Source organism: Salvia splendens, chromosome 11 (genome assembly GCF_004379255.2).
Source record: "Salvia splendens isolate huo1 chromosome 11, SspV2, whole genome shotgun sequence".
In the NCBI taxonomy this organism is placed as follows: Eukaryota; Viridiplantae; Streptophyta; class Magnoliopsida; order Lamiales; family Lamiaceae; genus Salvia; species Salvia splendens.
The window spans coordinates 31,775,757-31,791,094 of record NC_056042.1 but is presented as its reverse complement, the minus strand read 5'-3'; the positions used below and the strand labels follow the sequence as shown (position 1 = coordinate 31,791,094).

Below are 15,338 nucleotides of genomic sequence, written 5' to 3'. Positions count from 1 at the left end.
TACACATGAATTACATTACATATAGTATGTGTAGAGTACAAGGAGAATCAATTGTTGTGTTCGGAGAAATGCATGAATTTACCATGTGCAAGTATATAGTATATGGAATATTAATTTAATGGTGATAAAGAGTAGGAGAAAAACAAGGTCCCATACTCGTGATATGATAGTGTTTGTGGGGATCATCAAATATCAGATACAACATGTGCATCACCGACGGTTTGAATTTTGAGGCTACTTCCACTTTCCCCTTACATGATCATAGTGTTTGTGTTTTAAAACTTTGGTTTAGTTGGTAGTGGTGTTCGTAACTTCTACTTTTAGTGATTGAGATGATTTCAGTATTTATACATGCTCATCACTAACGATAAATTAAACAGTATTGTAAATATAAGTGTCGTTGTATCTTCGGTATACACATAATGATGCCTTATTACATATTGACGTCAGCTTGTAGCATGTCCTCTTGATACTCAAACCTAATAAAAAAAATTAAAGTAAAATGACAGGAGTGGTGCACTTGGACTCTTGTCGTTTTTCATCAATTACTTCATTATCACTAACCCCCGTCGTAGATTGACTCTCTAGTACCACAATTAATATAATATTGACTTAAAACAAAAAAGAAAAAGTATACTCCTAGCTGTTCATCATCTTATTTATAACAAATTAATATAAATAATTAAATACACTTCCCTTTCTAACACACTCGTGGTCCACTGTCTAACACACTCGTGGTACTTTACAATGCAAATTCGACAAAATAAAATAAAATAAAATAAAATAAAATAAAATAAAATAAAATAAAATAAAATAAAATAAAATAAAATAAAATAAAATAAAATAAAAATAAAAATAAATAAACTGGAGACATTGACTGACAGCACTCAAGATTTGGGTTTGGGTTTGGGTTTGGGTTTCCCACCATAGGCTTGCTGGCAAATCGAAGCCGGTTTCTGCGATTTCAAGCAAAGCTCTGACGCCGCCGGGCACCTCCGCAGGCAATTGTCCCCCAAGCTGCCCGACACCTGCCCGCCGCCGGAGAACAGCCCCTGCGGCGGCGAACCGTTTAAGTAGTTACCGTCCAGGTAGAGTCTCCGCAGCGTCGATCCCTTCCTGCTGTACTGCCACGGAATCGGCCCCCTCAGCTTGTTGTAGCTCAGCGCCAGCGACCGGAGCGCCGCATAATCGGCGAATTCCTCCGGCAAATTCCCCTCCAGCTTATTGTAGCTCAAATCCACCGCGACGAGCTCGCTGTTGGAATTCGGCGCGGCGACGGAGACGCTCGTGATACCGTTTTTGGCGAGGTCGATCTGCTGCAGCGACGGGAGGAGGAAGAGCCACGAGGGAATCGCGCCGGAGAGGGAGTTCTCGGCGAGCTCGAGCACCATGAGGTGAGTCAACTCGGAGAAGGAGGATTTGGTGAGTTGGCCGGAGAGCGAGTTGGATTTTAGGGCTAATTCGTTGAGATTTGGGGGGAGGCGGGGGAGGGCGCCGGTGAGCTTGTTGTAGCTGAGGTCGAGGCGGGTGAGGGATTCGAGGGGGCTGAGGTCGGGGAGGGCGCCGGAGATGGAATTGCGGGCGAGATCGAGCGTGGTGAGCGATTTGGCGGCGGCGATTGAGGCGGGGAGGGCGCCGGAGAAGGAGTTGACGCGGAGGATTAGGTTGCGGAGGTTGGGGAGGGAAGCGATGGAGGCGGGGATGGGGCCGTGGAAGTCGTTCTCGCCGACGTCGAGGGTGACGAGTTGGCTGAGTTGGGAGATGAGCGGGGTGAGCGTGCCTGAGTAGCCCTGCGAGTCGAGGGTAAGTTGGACGACTCGGCCAGCGGCGCACGTGACGCCGCACGTGAAGTGGGTGACGCGCGGCGCGGCGCAGGGGTCGAAGGAGAAGTTCCACGTGGCGAGGCAGGAGGAAGGGGGGATGGAGGCGGGCTTCACGGAGGATTTGAAGGCGCGGAGGGCGGCGGTCTCCGAGGGGTCGGCGGATGACGATGCGGCGGTGATGAGGAAAAGGAGGAGGACGGTGGCGGCGGGGATGGTTAAAAAATGAGACATGATTGGGGATTTAATTTGGGGAAAATGTGGTGTGAGATTGCGATGCATATATATGCGCAGCGCAGGTGTGAATGGTGGATTTTGTTTTGTGTATTTATTATTGGGTTTATATTTAGTTTGGCTTAGTTGGACACAGCAGTGATGCACTTGACCATTTTGGAATAATATTTGGTAGCGTATTTGTCATTGACATCTGTTTTAATTTGTTCTATATTTATTATGTATTGGTGTATAATTGTGAGATATGTAAATTACCACAAAAATGTTTGTTTTACTAAATTTTGGAACTAGTTGAAATTGTAGCAAGTAGATAAGAGCAGGAGCCGCCCTAAAGCCCGCCCTATGCACCGTCACGTCAGCATTTTATCCTTCTCTCATTCCACTTGCAGTGGAGCGCCCTAAGGATTTTACTATTGTTTTGTTAATTAATTTAAATATTTTCTAATATATAAATGCAAACTTAGAAAAAACACAACGATTAACTAAGAACGACAAAAAATTCATTGATTATAAAAAAAAAAGTTACACGGGTTAAAGATAAAAAAATTGATTATCCTACAAAAACCCCAACTTCCGGCTCAACTCATCAATCAACCTCTGGAGGAATTCGGCTCTGACGGATCCATACACTTCATAAGGGCGTTGTGCGTATCCAACAACGTCCGTGCCATCGAAGCCGTTGCCAAATCCGCGTAGGCAAGTGTCGCTGGGGTCGGAGAGACCGTACGAATCCGTACTGAAGTCCGGATGGTACTGAGTGTTGGCGTCAAACGACCGATATTCGCCAGGTTGTGTACCCGGCCACCGTGCGCCATCTCCAAACATCGGGCTACTAGGACTTGAGTATCCACCGGAATCCATTTTATGGCGTAATTTGAGAGTTTAAAAGTTAATCGAAAAGTTACAAATGAAAAGTGAAGCTAGGGTATATGTATAACAAAATTTTCGAATTTAAAAAAAAAAAAACTAAAACGCGTTGCATCGTCCGCGCCATCGTCCGCGTCGCCCACAGTGGGCGGACGATGCCCTATCGTCCGCGCCTCGTCTGCGGACTAAGCGTCGGGCGCGGACAACGCATCTTCCGTCGTCCATGGAGCCACAGTGGCGGACAATAGCGCGTCCGATACATCAGGCACGCTATCGTCCGTCCCACTGTAGATGGCCTAAGAGCACCCGCAACGCATGCCGTTGCGGTGCCTTATTTCGTTCCGGAGGAACGGAACCGCGGCGGCACGCGTTGCAGCCGCCCGTGTCGTCGCCATTCCGTGCCGGTGCCGTGCCGGGTGCCGTTCCCGCGAGACGCGGCACGACACGTTCCGCCACACGCCGAGGCGACGTGGCGGCCTCCCATTCGACGCGTGACGCCCACTCGCTGCCCCGCGAGTGGGCGTCGTCACGGTGACGCAATAATTCATTTTTTTTAAAAAAAAATTGAATTTAATAATAATAAAAATTTGCAACGGTATTGTTACCGTTTTTTTTTGCCGTTTTTTTTGCCGTTTTTTATTTTTATTTTAATTTATTTACTCTATAAATACTCCTATTTCATACTCATTTCACTCAGAAACACACATCTATTCCTCTCAAATCCTCTCTATTTCCACCCCAATTTTCATCTCAAATCAACTCTGTTTTTCTTCTCCCAAATTTAATCAAACTAATGGATCCTTTTGAACAAATGCGTCAAATATTGGAACAATCACTTGAAGAAGATCGACGACGGGAGGCGGAAGAAGCCGCGCCGCCCCAACGACGCTCCCGTACGTACATCCATCGTAATCGGGAGGAAGCCGCCCAAGGTTAGTACGCGACTACTTCTGCGATAACCCGGTTTGGGGAGATACGTACTTCCGTCGCCGTTTCCGCATGGGGAAACCGTTATTTCTCCACATCGCCAATACTTTGGCAGCCCGGGCGAATGTGCTTGCTCAAATTCTGCAAAGGCGTCCGGGCAGCCTTCACCGACGAATTTCTCCGGAGGCCAAGCACGACCGATTGTCAGTTCCTGCTCGACCTTCACGAAACAGTGCACGGATTCCCCGGGATGCTCGGCAGCGTCGATTGCATGCACTAGCAATGGAAGAATTGCCCGGTGGCGTGGAAGGGGTCCTACACGAGCGGCCACAAAGGCACCCACCCAACCGTTATACTCGAGGCCGTTGCCGACTACCGCCTTTGGATCTGGCACGCGTACTTCGGGGTTCCCGGGTCGAACAACGACGTAAACGTGATCTACCAGTCCGACCTCTTGGCCGAAGTTTTGGATGGTAAAGCGCCGGCCATCAACTTCGTCGCCAACAACCGGCTTTATAAAATGGGGTACTATCTCGCCGATGGCATCTACCCGAAGTGGCCTACCTTCGTGAAGACGTCCAGTGGGTCTGCGAACCCAAAGCAGGCTCTTTTTGCGCAGAAGCAGGAGGCCGCTCGCAAGGATGAGGAGAGGGCGTTCGGGGTTCTCCAAGCGCGCTTCAACATCATCAAAGCTCCGGCTCGTACGTGGTTCATGGAGAACATGGTCGACATCATGTATATGTGCATAATCTTGCACAACATGATTGTCCAAGACGAAGGACCCGAGGCGGGAAATTGGTTCGACCCCGAATCCCCCGGAAGCTCAACCCAAGTAGTCCGCCTCGAAGTGGAGCGCATCCGTCTATACAAGAACGGTTATCTATTCGTGCAAGGACACGCGACTCTAGCGCACACACCCAACTCCAACAGGATCTAATTGAGCACATTTGGGCAAACTTTGGCGGATGAAATTATTAAAATTGTGTACTTTTATTTTTTTAGGATTTTAATTGTGTGCTTTTTATTTTTTTAAGTTTAAGTTGTAACTCTGTTTTAATGTTGTGTGTTTTTTAATAAAGTGTGTTTATTTTTTATTAAAGTGTGTTTGTTTTAATTGAATTGAGTTGGAAATAGAAATAAAAAATGAAATTGAATGAATAGTAATTTAAGGAACGGTTAAGGAACGGAGGGTTACAGGTTCCGTTCCTTAGTTAAGGAATGGAGTAAAAAAGTACAGTGGGCCCGCAAATAATAATTTAAGGAACGGTTTAGGAACGGTATAGGAACAGCGTTGTGGATGGCCTAAGTGAATCAATATGCAATTGGACAAAATATCACCTGAACATTGTGGAGGTTGCATCGGTCCATTATACTTTAGCTGACATTTTGTCCCTTTCAAGTCTGAATTCTGTGAAATTTTATAAGAATACATTATTGGGTAATGGGTGCAGAGAATTGTACTTGTTGATGCAATACAGTGAGAGATTTTAGGAGAAAATAATGAAGAAACTATTTTTTCTGGCCACAGTACAACTTTCCTATGTGGCCAAATCGTATAAACTAATATTGCTATAAACACAAAAACGGTAATTTACTAACATCACTTTATTATAATAATAGTAATTGTTATTACAAATAAATAATGACAAAAATAGAGAAATAATGATTTACTGATTTAGATATCATCAGTTTTATTTAAACATTGTCAAATTACTAAAAAGCAAAAGAAGTTTTGGTGGTGGTAAAAAGTTTATCACCCCTGCTCGGTTTCAAAGTTCAAACTCAACCCGGATGGGTGCCCTTGCGTCACATTTCTTTCCGACAAAATTCCCAACTCGGTCGGGTGCGTTTAATTTGTTATGCAAAAATGATAATAAAAGATGGGTTTGAGCCTTGAAGCAATTTTTCATATCATTCACACACACAAAAATTGAGAAAAGTCCAAGAAAGAAAGAGAAGAAGTGGGAAAGTGATCCATTACCAAAACTCCATCATCTCAAAGATGAACACTGCCTGATAACGTCATGTTCTAGTATTCTTGGCGTATTTTGTATTGGAATGCTAGGCTTTTTTCGCCATTGGTCTCGACACAATGTAGGGATTGAATTGTGAATATTAAGTATTGTAGAATTTCTTTGGCTCAAATTTTGTCTTTGGATCATTTTGGTTTATTCTACTTTAGAGACTTCCTTTTTTTTTATTTATTTGATCACATGTGTTTCGAATCCGTCTTTGATGGCGGAATATGACTAATCCTGCTCGATTGGATTTGCGAATTAATGCCGAAAATTTCTCATCAGATGATGGAGTTTTAATTCGTAGCCTCAAAGTCACCACAGCTCCACCCTGCCAACAGTGTGCTCAGCCCGTTGTCCATTGGTATTTTAGAGACTTATTTGAAGTATTGTTTTGTAGAAGGAGGTATAATATTACAGATATATTTAATTAAATTTGATTATCACCTACCCACTTAATTAAATAATTTACGTAATCATAAACTCGCACAATTTATTTAGATTCCGATAAAGTTAGTAATAGTCCATAATATATATACACACAAATATATTCTGTATTTAGTTATCAAATGCTACTACTTTCTCAAGAAATGGTATATTTGTTTTTTTATCATTTATCACATGTAGACTTTTTTGGCACTGGATTTTACCATTTATACTTATAACTAAACCTATTTTATTGAATTAAAATTGCATTGTTACGATTAGAATTTAGAATATGTTAATGAAACAAATAAAAAGTTCAAAATAATCTGCATGGTTTTATGAAAGAATATTAAAAAGAAGAAGAAAAACACACAGAGAAAAAATGTGAAAAGAATCGGCTGAGTCAAAAAAAAGAAAGAAAAGATCGATCGATAGTTTAAAAAAGAAAAGAAAATGAAAGGAAGCGAGAGAAAGGTTTTCTAATTCCAATTTTAAACTTATGATTTAATAAAGACTAAAGTCTCAATTTGCTCCTTAACATATTGCGATTTTTTTATTTTGGTCCAAAACATTATCTTTTGAATTATTCGGTCCCTCACATTTGAAATCGGATCACATTTAGTCCGAAATGGACGGAACCGTTAAAATGTAACAGTCAACGAAATTTAAATCGATTTTGACCGGATTAAGAGGTATAATTATGTTTTATTAATGTCTAATATCTAATTAACCTAAAACTAAAAAAATTAAAATATAAAATAATTTACAAAAATCAAAATTAAAACATGAAATTAAAACATAAAAGCAAAATAAAAGTAATTCCAATCGACGCCTACAAATTGGCTTCTTTCTTCAATTAAAACATAAAAAAATACAAACTGTAGTTCCTATTTCTTTCTTCACCATCGATTAGGGTCCATCTCCCCAATCTCTCACTTTGAACACTTGGAACCCTAGATTTCGCCGGTGATTCAACCCAGGTTCTCGCCGGTGACTCCAACGTAGTTCACCATGAGTTGGTTCGTATATGACTTCTATCACTGTTGCCTCGGCGATCCTCGTGATAACAATTACACTTTTGAGAGGAGGAGGAAGGCGATGCACAGTCAACCAACTCCGAGTGAAAATCGAGAAGGTAAGCTTTGCTTCATGTTTCATCTCGTTTCGAAAGTGTTTCCAAATTTTTGTGTCAATTTGTCTTGATTTTGTCTCAATTTTGTCTTATTAGGAATTGATTTGTCTCGATTTTCACTTATTATGCGATTAGGGTTTTCATATTTTGGTATATGCATGGACTGAGTGTGCTGAGCATGTGGGTGTGGTAGACTGACTGTGCTGAGCATGTGGTGAATAAGTGGGTTTGTAGTATATGTGTATATTCTCTGATGTGTGTTGGTGGGGACCAAGGTTGGTGATGGTCAACATGTCGGGTATAATCTTTGATGTGTGTTTTGCTTAGGATTTTAAATGCTTATGGTCTGGTGTTGGGGAACAATTTTGGTAGTGGGGACCGCACTTGTTGACATAAATATTTGATTGTTTAAAGTAAATGTTTAGGACTGATATGATTCTTATTTTTTCATATAAGATGGTACCTTCACAACAAGAGTGCATTATTCTGGTGAGATGGATGAAAGCCGTGAAAGCCGTGGAAAACAATATGTGGATTGGATGATTGAGTACATGCACAGATGTGACCCAGACAAATGGTCGAAACTTGAAGTAGATGATTTTATTGAGAAGAAGCTTGGTCTAGATGTAAGTGAGTTGGAGTACTTTTACTTGAAGACTGGGATAAATTTAAAAGAAGGCTTGGTCCGCTTATTTGACAATAAATCCTACATGGATATGGCTGAAATTGGAGTAAAAGCAGGGGTAGTTGACCTCTATGTTGTGGAAACAACTGGGGTATTGGTCAGTCAAGTAACACAAGACCATGGAGAAGCTACTATTGATGATGGAAATGCCACTGACAAGGGAAATAAAAGGCTAGATGCGACTGTTAAGGGGAAGAGCAAGGTTGATGTTGCTGAGGGGGACAATGTGGAGGTGCCTCCATTTGTTGATAGTGACTACAACCTTAGTGATAAGGATGAAGATAATATTATGGCTGCCCAAGTGGAAAGGTGGAAAAGGGTTGTGGATGTAATGGCAAGGCACCCTACTGATGATACTAGTGACAGTGATCAACTTCCTAGTGACTCACCGATTTCGGGATCAGAAGATGAATAAGAGAAAGAGCATTATGACGATACAAGACGTTTGACTAGAAGATATAAGGCTGACACTGATCGCAACTACCCGAGATGGGAAATTGGGTTGGGTTTTAATTCCAAGGCAGACTTCAAAGACTTAATTCGTCACCAAGGAGTATTGTTGGGGAAGAAGCTGCGGTTGAAAAAAAATGACAACTTTCGTTGCATAGCTCACTGTCGAGGGGTACTAAGAAGCAAGAAGAATACCGAATGTCCGTGGCTCGTGGCACTGGCTCATAGACTTGCCCATGGGTTTTGCAGGTTTCACGACTCCACAACAAACATAAGTGTGGTGGGGCTTCCTATAACCATAGATGTGCCAATGCACGGTATCTCACTAAGAAATACAAGGAAGATATTCGAGTCATCCCTGGAATGACTGTTGGCCAATTTATAGAAAAGGTGCATTGTGCCAGATGCTTGATAGGCCTAGACGGGTGTCAATTGAAGGGGCAAGCCAAGGAAATTCTTTTGACATCCATCGGATTGGATCCGAATGATCAGATTTTTCCTTTAGCTTTTGCCGTAGTTCACATTGAAAATACTGACACATGGAATTGGTTCCTCGGGCTGTTGGTGCAAGATTTGGAAATTACAAATTCTAGCAAGTGGACTTTCATCTCGGACAGACAAAAGTATATTGTGCTAACATATTATGCTTAAAGTTCCTAAGTTTAAGCATGTGGAATTTGTAAAAATGTGTGAAGAAAAAAAATTAGATTTTGGTTCTTTGGTTGAGCATAAGGTCTGGAATTTGTATAAATGTGTGAAGAAAAAATAGATTTTGGTTCTTTTGGCTGTGCATAAGGCTGTTTTCTGTGATTGAACAAGAAGCTAATTAGTATGTGAAGCTTGTTGTGTGTGTGTGAAATGTGTGATTTCAATATCAGGGGCTAGCAAGAAGCTAACAAATCTTTTTGTTAATGTCAGAGGCTAATCAATGCCATGAGAAACTGTTGCCCGCATGCCGAACACCGGATGTGTGTTTGGCATATGCACAACAATTTCAAGAAATTGTTTCCTTCAACTATTTTGAAGGACTTGATTTGGGAGGCAGCAAAGCAACTAATATTCATGGCTTCGAGAAGGCAATCAATGAATTGAAGGAAGAGAATGAGCAAGCATACAAGTGGTTGGCAGATCACACAACGAAGGAGAATTGGAGTCGAGCCTTCTTTGGGTTTGAAGCAAAATGTGACATCCTTGTTAATAACATTTATGAATGTTACAACAAGGTGTTACTATTTGCTCGGGAGAAGCCGTTGTATGGGATGCTCGAGTGTATTAGGATGTATCTCATGGATAGGTTTACCACAAGGATGAAGATGGGGGCAAGATTGGAGGATGCTTTTGGGCCGAAAATCCGAAAGAAGCTTGAGAAGACAATGGAGAAGATTGGAGAATGCATGGTGAGAGAGGCCGGGGAGTGGATTTATCAAGTCAATACAAAGTGGAATGACCAATTTGTTGTCGACCTGCGGGACCGCACTTGTAGCTGCGGCGATGGATGTTGACTGGATTACCATGTCAACATGCCATTGCAGCGATTGAGATGACTTCGGAGAATGTTGATGACTTTGTTGCAAAGTGCTACTCCAAGGAAACCTTTGAAATGGTGTATGAAGCCATCATCTATCCGGTCCAAGGACCGCAACTATGGACAAAGACGGCCCACCCGAACGTTATTCCACCCGAGCTGACCAAGCTGTCGGGACGTCCGAAGGGAGCTAGACAAAAGAGCGTGCAAGAGGCACGAGAAATAACAAGAGAGAAGGCTCGGGCAGCCCGTATAGTGCAAGTTAGAGAAGACATTGATGGAGGCCAAAAGATGTCACGGAAAGGGTTAATGATGGATTACAAATGTCGTCTTTGTGGTGTTGTCGGTCACAACAGAAGAAAATGTCCCCAACGTGAGCCAGCAGCTCCGAGCAACCCAAAACGCACGAAAGGTATAATTGTCTTCCATGTTATAAACCCTAAACAAACATAAACCTTACTAATGTTGATTGTTAACAAACTGTTTTGTAGGGAAGAAGCAGTAGCGAGTCGAAGAGAAACAAAAATGCACATTGTGTCATCAACCCGATCACAATATGGTACTGTGCCAAACTGTTGTCGTCGATATGTTCGTGGATCAGTCCTCATCGGCTGCGGGTGACAACTAAGCTACTTCATCAATTGTGAAGAAGAACTAAAACTATTCTAATGTGTTTTTGTCTACTAAACAATTTTGTTACCCCCTCAAAACTCTTGTGTTACCACCTGACTTTCTTAGATTTTGGCTGATTTGGTTGATTTTGGTTTGGGCAGTGCCCATTGTGGTGGTTTATTGCCTACTTGTTGTAGGTTTTGGTGGTTTCACTTTATAAACTGGTGGTTGATTTTGGTGGTTCTCATGTTGGTTAATGTATGTTGAATATGGACAGATTGCAAGGGAAATAAAGTGTATGTTGATTTAAGTGGTTGTGTATGTTCTGGTGAAATGAAGTGTATGTTGAATGTGGATGATTTTTATGTTGTCTCTTAGATCATTATCAGTTTTTTAACTGGAGCTAGAGCATACACCTCCTCACCCGAGAGCACCAAATCCAGCCTATAAGCTTGTATGAGTATCATAAAAGCAAACATCATATTTTTTCAGAGCTTTCACAAGAAAATTCAGAAATTATAAAAACCAAATGATGATGGATTAGGTTCACAAAACAGGGTATCCTTGTTAATAACATTCTGGTTTATTCTATAAGACTTTAGCTCTCTCCCTCTCTCTTACACACACAATATACACCATATATCACTTGAAAATTGGCGACTATTTTCACAAGAATATATGCATAGAGTTGTAGATATACATTATACACCATATATCACATTATACACGTATATGTAATTAATGACAACTCTAAAATCATGATATGAAGGTGTAGATCAGTCTATATATGAAAGTCCAGTAACAGCCAACAAGAATATATGCATAGAGTTGCAGATATACATACCCTTCAAACGATACCTAATTCATATACCAATTTCACTCAAAATCAAGAATTTTTATGTGTTTCACAAGAGAGAAAGAGGATATCCTTCCTAATGGGTATTTTATCAAACACTTGGTGTGCAACTCATATTTCATTTTATCAAACACTTGGTGTGCAACTCATATTTCATTTTATCAAACACTTGGTGTGCAACCAAGTATGTACTACTTCTACTTTATTTTGGAGTGCAATTCATACCATTCTGGAGTACAACAACCACCACAGCAAAGAAACGAAATTTGATTCAGAATTCCTGATTTGATTCACCATTGGAAACGAAATTTCATTACTTGAACCCTAATATACAAACAAACACCACAACAAAGAAACAAAATCCATACATCACAACACTACGTAATTTCTCTATTGCCCTTTTATTCTCCTCGATTGATGACAAAATCAAACTAAAACTCTCACTTTCGGTCTCCGGCAGCGGCATTGCAGATGTCACGGCGTCGTCTTCGTCGATTGGCTCACACCACTTGAAAAAACGACAATCTTTTCTCTCACAAACAAAGTATAGCTTCCCCCTTGTTGGTTTTCCATGGGTGTTGACGATTCGGAGTGAAGCCCGATTCTTGCAATGGCAAAATTCATACCGGAATCGGAGGTCACGTCCACCGCCACTCTCACCGGTCTCTCTGCTGTAGTTCGAACGGTCCATGGTTGGCGAGTTGGGGTTACTTGAGGTTCTTCCAAGAACTAGGGTTTCTCACCGTGAGCCAGCCTAAATCGATGAAGAAGATGAATAGAGCGTGCAAGAATTAAAATTCGTTTTATAAATGACAAGCAATTTATTTTATTAAAACAATTTTGTAACAAATTTGAATTTATTTGAAAAAGAATAAAAATTTAAATTTTTATAACTCTTAATCCAGGCAAAATCGATTTAAATTTCGTTGACTGTTACATTTTAACGGTTCCGTCCATTTCGGACTAAATGTGATCCGATTTCAAATGTGAGGGACCGAATAATTCAAAATATAATATTTTGGATCAAAATAAAAAAATCGCAATATGTTAAGGACCAAATTGAGACTTTAGTCTTTAATAAAATTGATGTCTTCTTTTAAGCCGCCAAAGTCCTCAAACCATCAACGGATGTTAAAATAATAATTGCAAATTGTCGTAAAATACTACTCCTAATATTTGATCACATTCTGATAAATTCTACTCCTACTATATAATTTTAAAAATTAGTTTAAAAAATGATGAAGTTTAGCGTTATTGATAATTGTCATATGAACTCTAATTTAGGTGAAATTGTCACGCCCGCATTTTCTAGGGATAGAAAACACGGTTGATCGCGACTAGGGGAGGATTAAAGAAGCGGGGAAGAAAGGGGGGAAAACAATACAACTCGACCATAGCCCGAAACAAATGGGAATAGCTCGAATAAAATCAGAGTATCATTTCAACAATTGACAACTCCAAATGAAAATATCCCAACAATACATAAACTCAAAAGAAACAACATTCAGCGGAAGCATTTCGAGAGTAGAATAATGCTATGTATGAAGACACAGCATATTCTAGACATTCTAGACATTTGATAGACATTCTTCACTTTTATGCTCAACACCCACCGCGCTCGTCACCGCTCAATCTGCACATTAAGAAAAACAATATGCAGGGCTGAGTACTTATTGCACTCAGTGGACACACGCCAAAAACATAGTTTGTCATGCCATATCAGTGTAACCTTGGGGTTTTAAGTGTAAGAAAATAACCCAAGTACACTAAAACATATTTCATAAATTCGATTGCGCAGTCATTTTCAGATATTGCCACCCTTATTCCCACCATCATACACTATCTGATCCAACGGGTGACAAGGGGCGTGGCCACACCCCAGGTCAACTAGACCGGCCAACTTGCTCTCAGATGGCTCCCGATCTCGTGTACACTAGCCTGAGGGTTCGCAGCCCAACAGACCCGAATTAGCCTGAGGGTTCGCAGCCCAACAGACCCGAATTAGCCTGAGGGTTCGCAGCCCAACAGACCCGAATTCGATTAAACATATGTGGTAAACCACTTCAGATAGGTTTCAAAACAAAACAATTGGCAAGACAAACAGTTCACCTCCATAAACATTTCCGGAACAAAGTCCGTATTTAAAGATAACCCACATAAAAGTAGGGTAGAAAAGCCCACCTCGATTGCTTAGCTTTTAAAACAGTTCCCTTCAACCACACTTTCCTCGTAAAAGATCACCCTTTTGAAAGATAAATAAATCAAGATTAGAGTCGGGGTAAACGATGTTTAAACGACAATGCATGATCCCTACGTGGACGACTTCAACATCTAGCACGTTACACGTACACACACTTAACAACATCTCAAGCCAAACACACAAAGACACGCCCGAAAACACACCCCGCACGCACCCGACACGCATACGACGTACTCAAAACGCGCACACGACACACACACAACACTCATACTCCTGGCATACCCTTACTGTGCAACGGCTCACTTGGCTCGGAAAAGGTTCGGAAAAAGCTCGGAAAAAGGATCGGCGTCTCGGCCTGGCTCGGTGTCTCGGCCGCCTGGCTCGGCACCTCGGCCGACCGTCTCGGCCGCCTGGCTCGGCACCTCGGCCGACCGTCTCGGCCGCCTGGCTCGGCACCTCGGCCGCCTGGCTCGGCACCTGTCTCGGCACAGCTCGGCACCTGTCTCGGCACAGCTCGGCACCTGTCTCGGCACAGCTCGGCACCTGTCTCGGCACAGCTCGGCACCTGTCTCGGCACAGCTCGGCACCTGGCGCGGTCCAGTGTACACTCACTTTCCTCCAACTTCCGATTCTCAAACCCTATACGACATTCACACCACACCTCCTACGTCCCAAAACACACCCAAACACCTAGGTCATCCCTTCCAAACTCTCCACAAAACTGCCCTAGGCTGAACCCTAAAACTCTCGGCCAACACACACGAAACCCTCGAACCAAACGCTGATTCCTCCGAGCCATCTCTTGGCCAAACACACCCACAGACTTCACAAACTCGAAACACTCAGAAACACCCCCATTGCACACACAAACATCACCCAGAACACACCACACGCAGAACTGCGCAGTTTACTTGCAAAAATCATAGTAAAATCATACGACATCCAAAGAAGCTGAAATTTACACACCACACAGAAGACACATCCAAGTTTATACAGTTAAAAAATTCGTACCAAAAGGAGATCGTTTGCTCAGTCAAAAAGGGGTCGGAACCCACTGTCAGTTACCACCGAAAACATATTCAACACAAACACATAATCACGAAGCCTAATCAGCATCTAAGACATTCAAAACGTCCTAAATGCATGAGTTTTCGAAATTAAACAAGGGTTAGGGTTTGGTTACCTTTCTTGGATAGTTCAAACGTAATTCAAACGCCTTACTTCCTCTTCCGACTCCGATTCACAACGAGAGTGCGTAACCCTTGAATCATCCACGATTCGATGAGAGGGAGTGAATGGAAACAAATGAGAACCGAGAGGGAGAAAGGAGAGAAGCTTACCGGCGAGAGAGCAACTTCGAGAGAGAGAGAAAAGAGCGACGGTGGGGGAGAGATTGAGAGAGAGAAGATAGCTTTTTTTTTTCTAAATGGACCGGTTGTGAGGAGTGGGGGTGAGAAAATCGTGGGGGTGATGGGGGAGGGGTTTCGAAAAAAAGGAGAGGGAAAAAGGGAGAGAGAGGTTTAATTTGCTAATTAGGTTTTTAATTCATAGCTTAATTAATTATTTAATTACATGTTGCTTAGGTAAAT

At 42.0% G+C, this 15,338-nt stretch overlaps 1 protein-coding gene across 1 annotated transcript; it reads right to left on the bottom strand.

Annotated features, from left to right (window-relative positions):
- Window positions 1-634: 634 nt before the first annotated feature.
- Window positions 635-2,234, bottom strand: LOC121756261 (probably inactive leucine-rich repeat receptor-like protein kinase IMK2). Its single transcript, XM_042151759.1, has one exon. It carries the CDS (start codon window positions 2,100-2,102, stop codon window positions 888-890), a length of 1,215 nt encoding a protein of 404 aa, XP_042007693.1. The 5' UTR covers window positions 2,103-2,234; the 3' UTR covers window positions 635-887.
- Window positions 2,235-15,338: the final 13,104 nt, after the last annotated feature.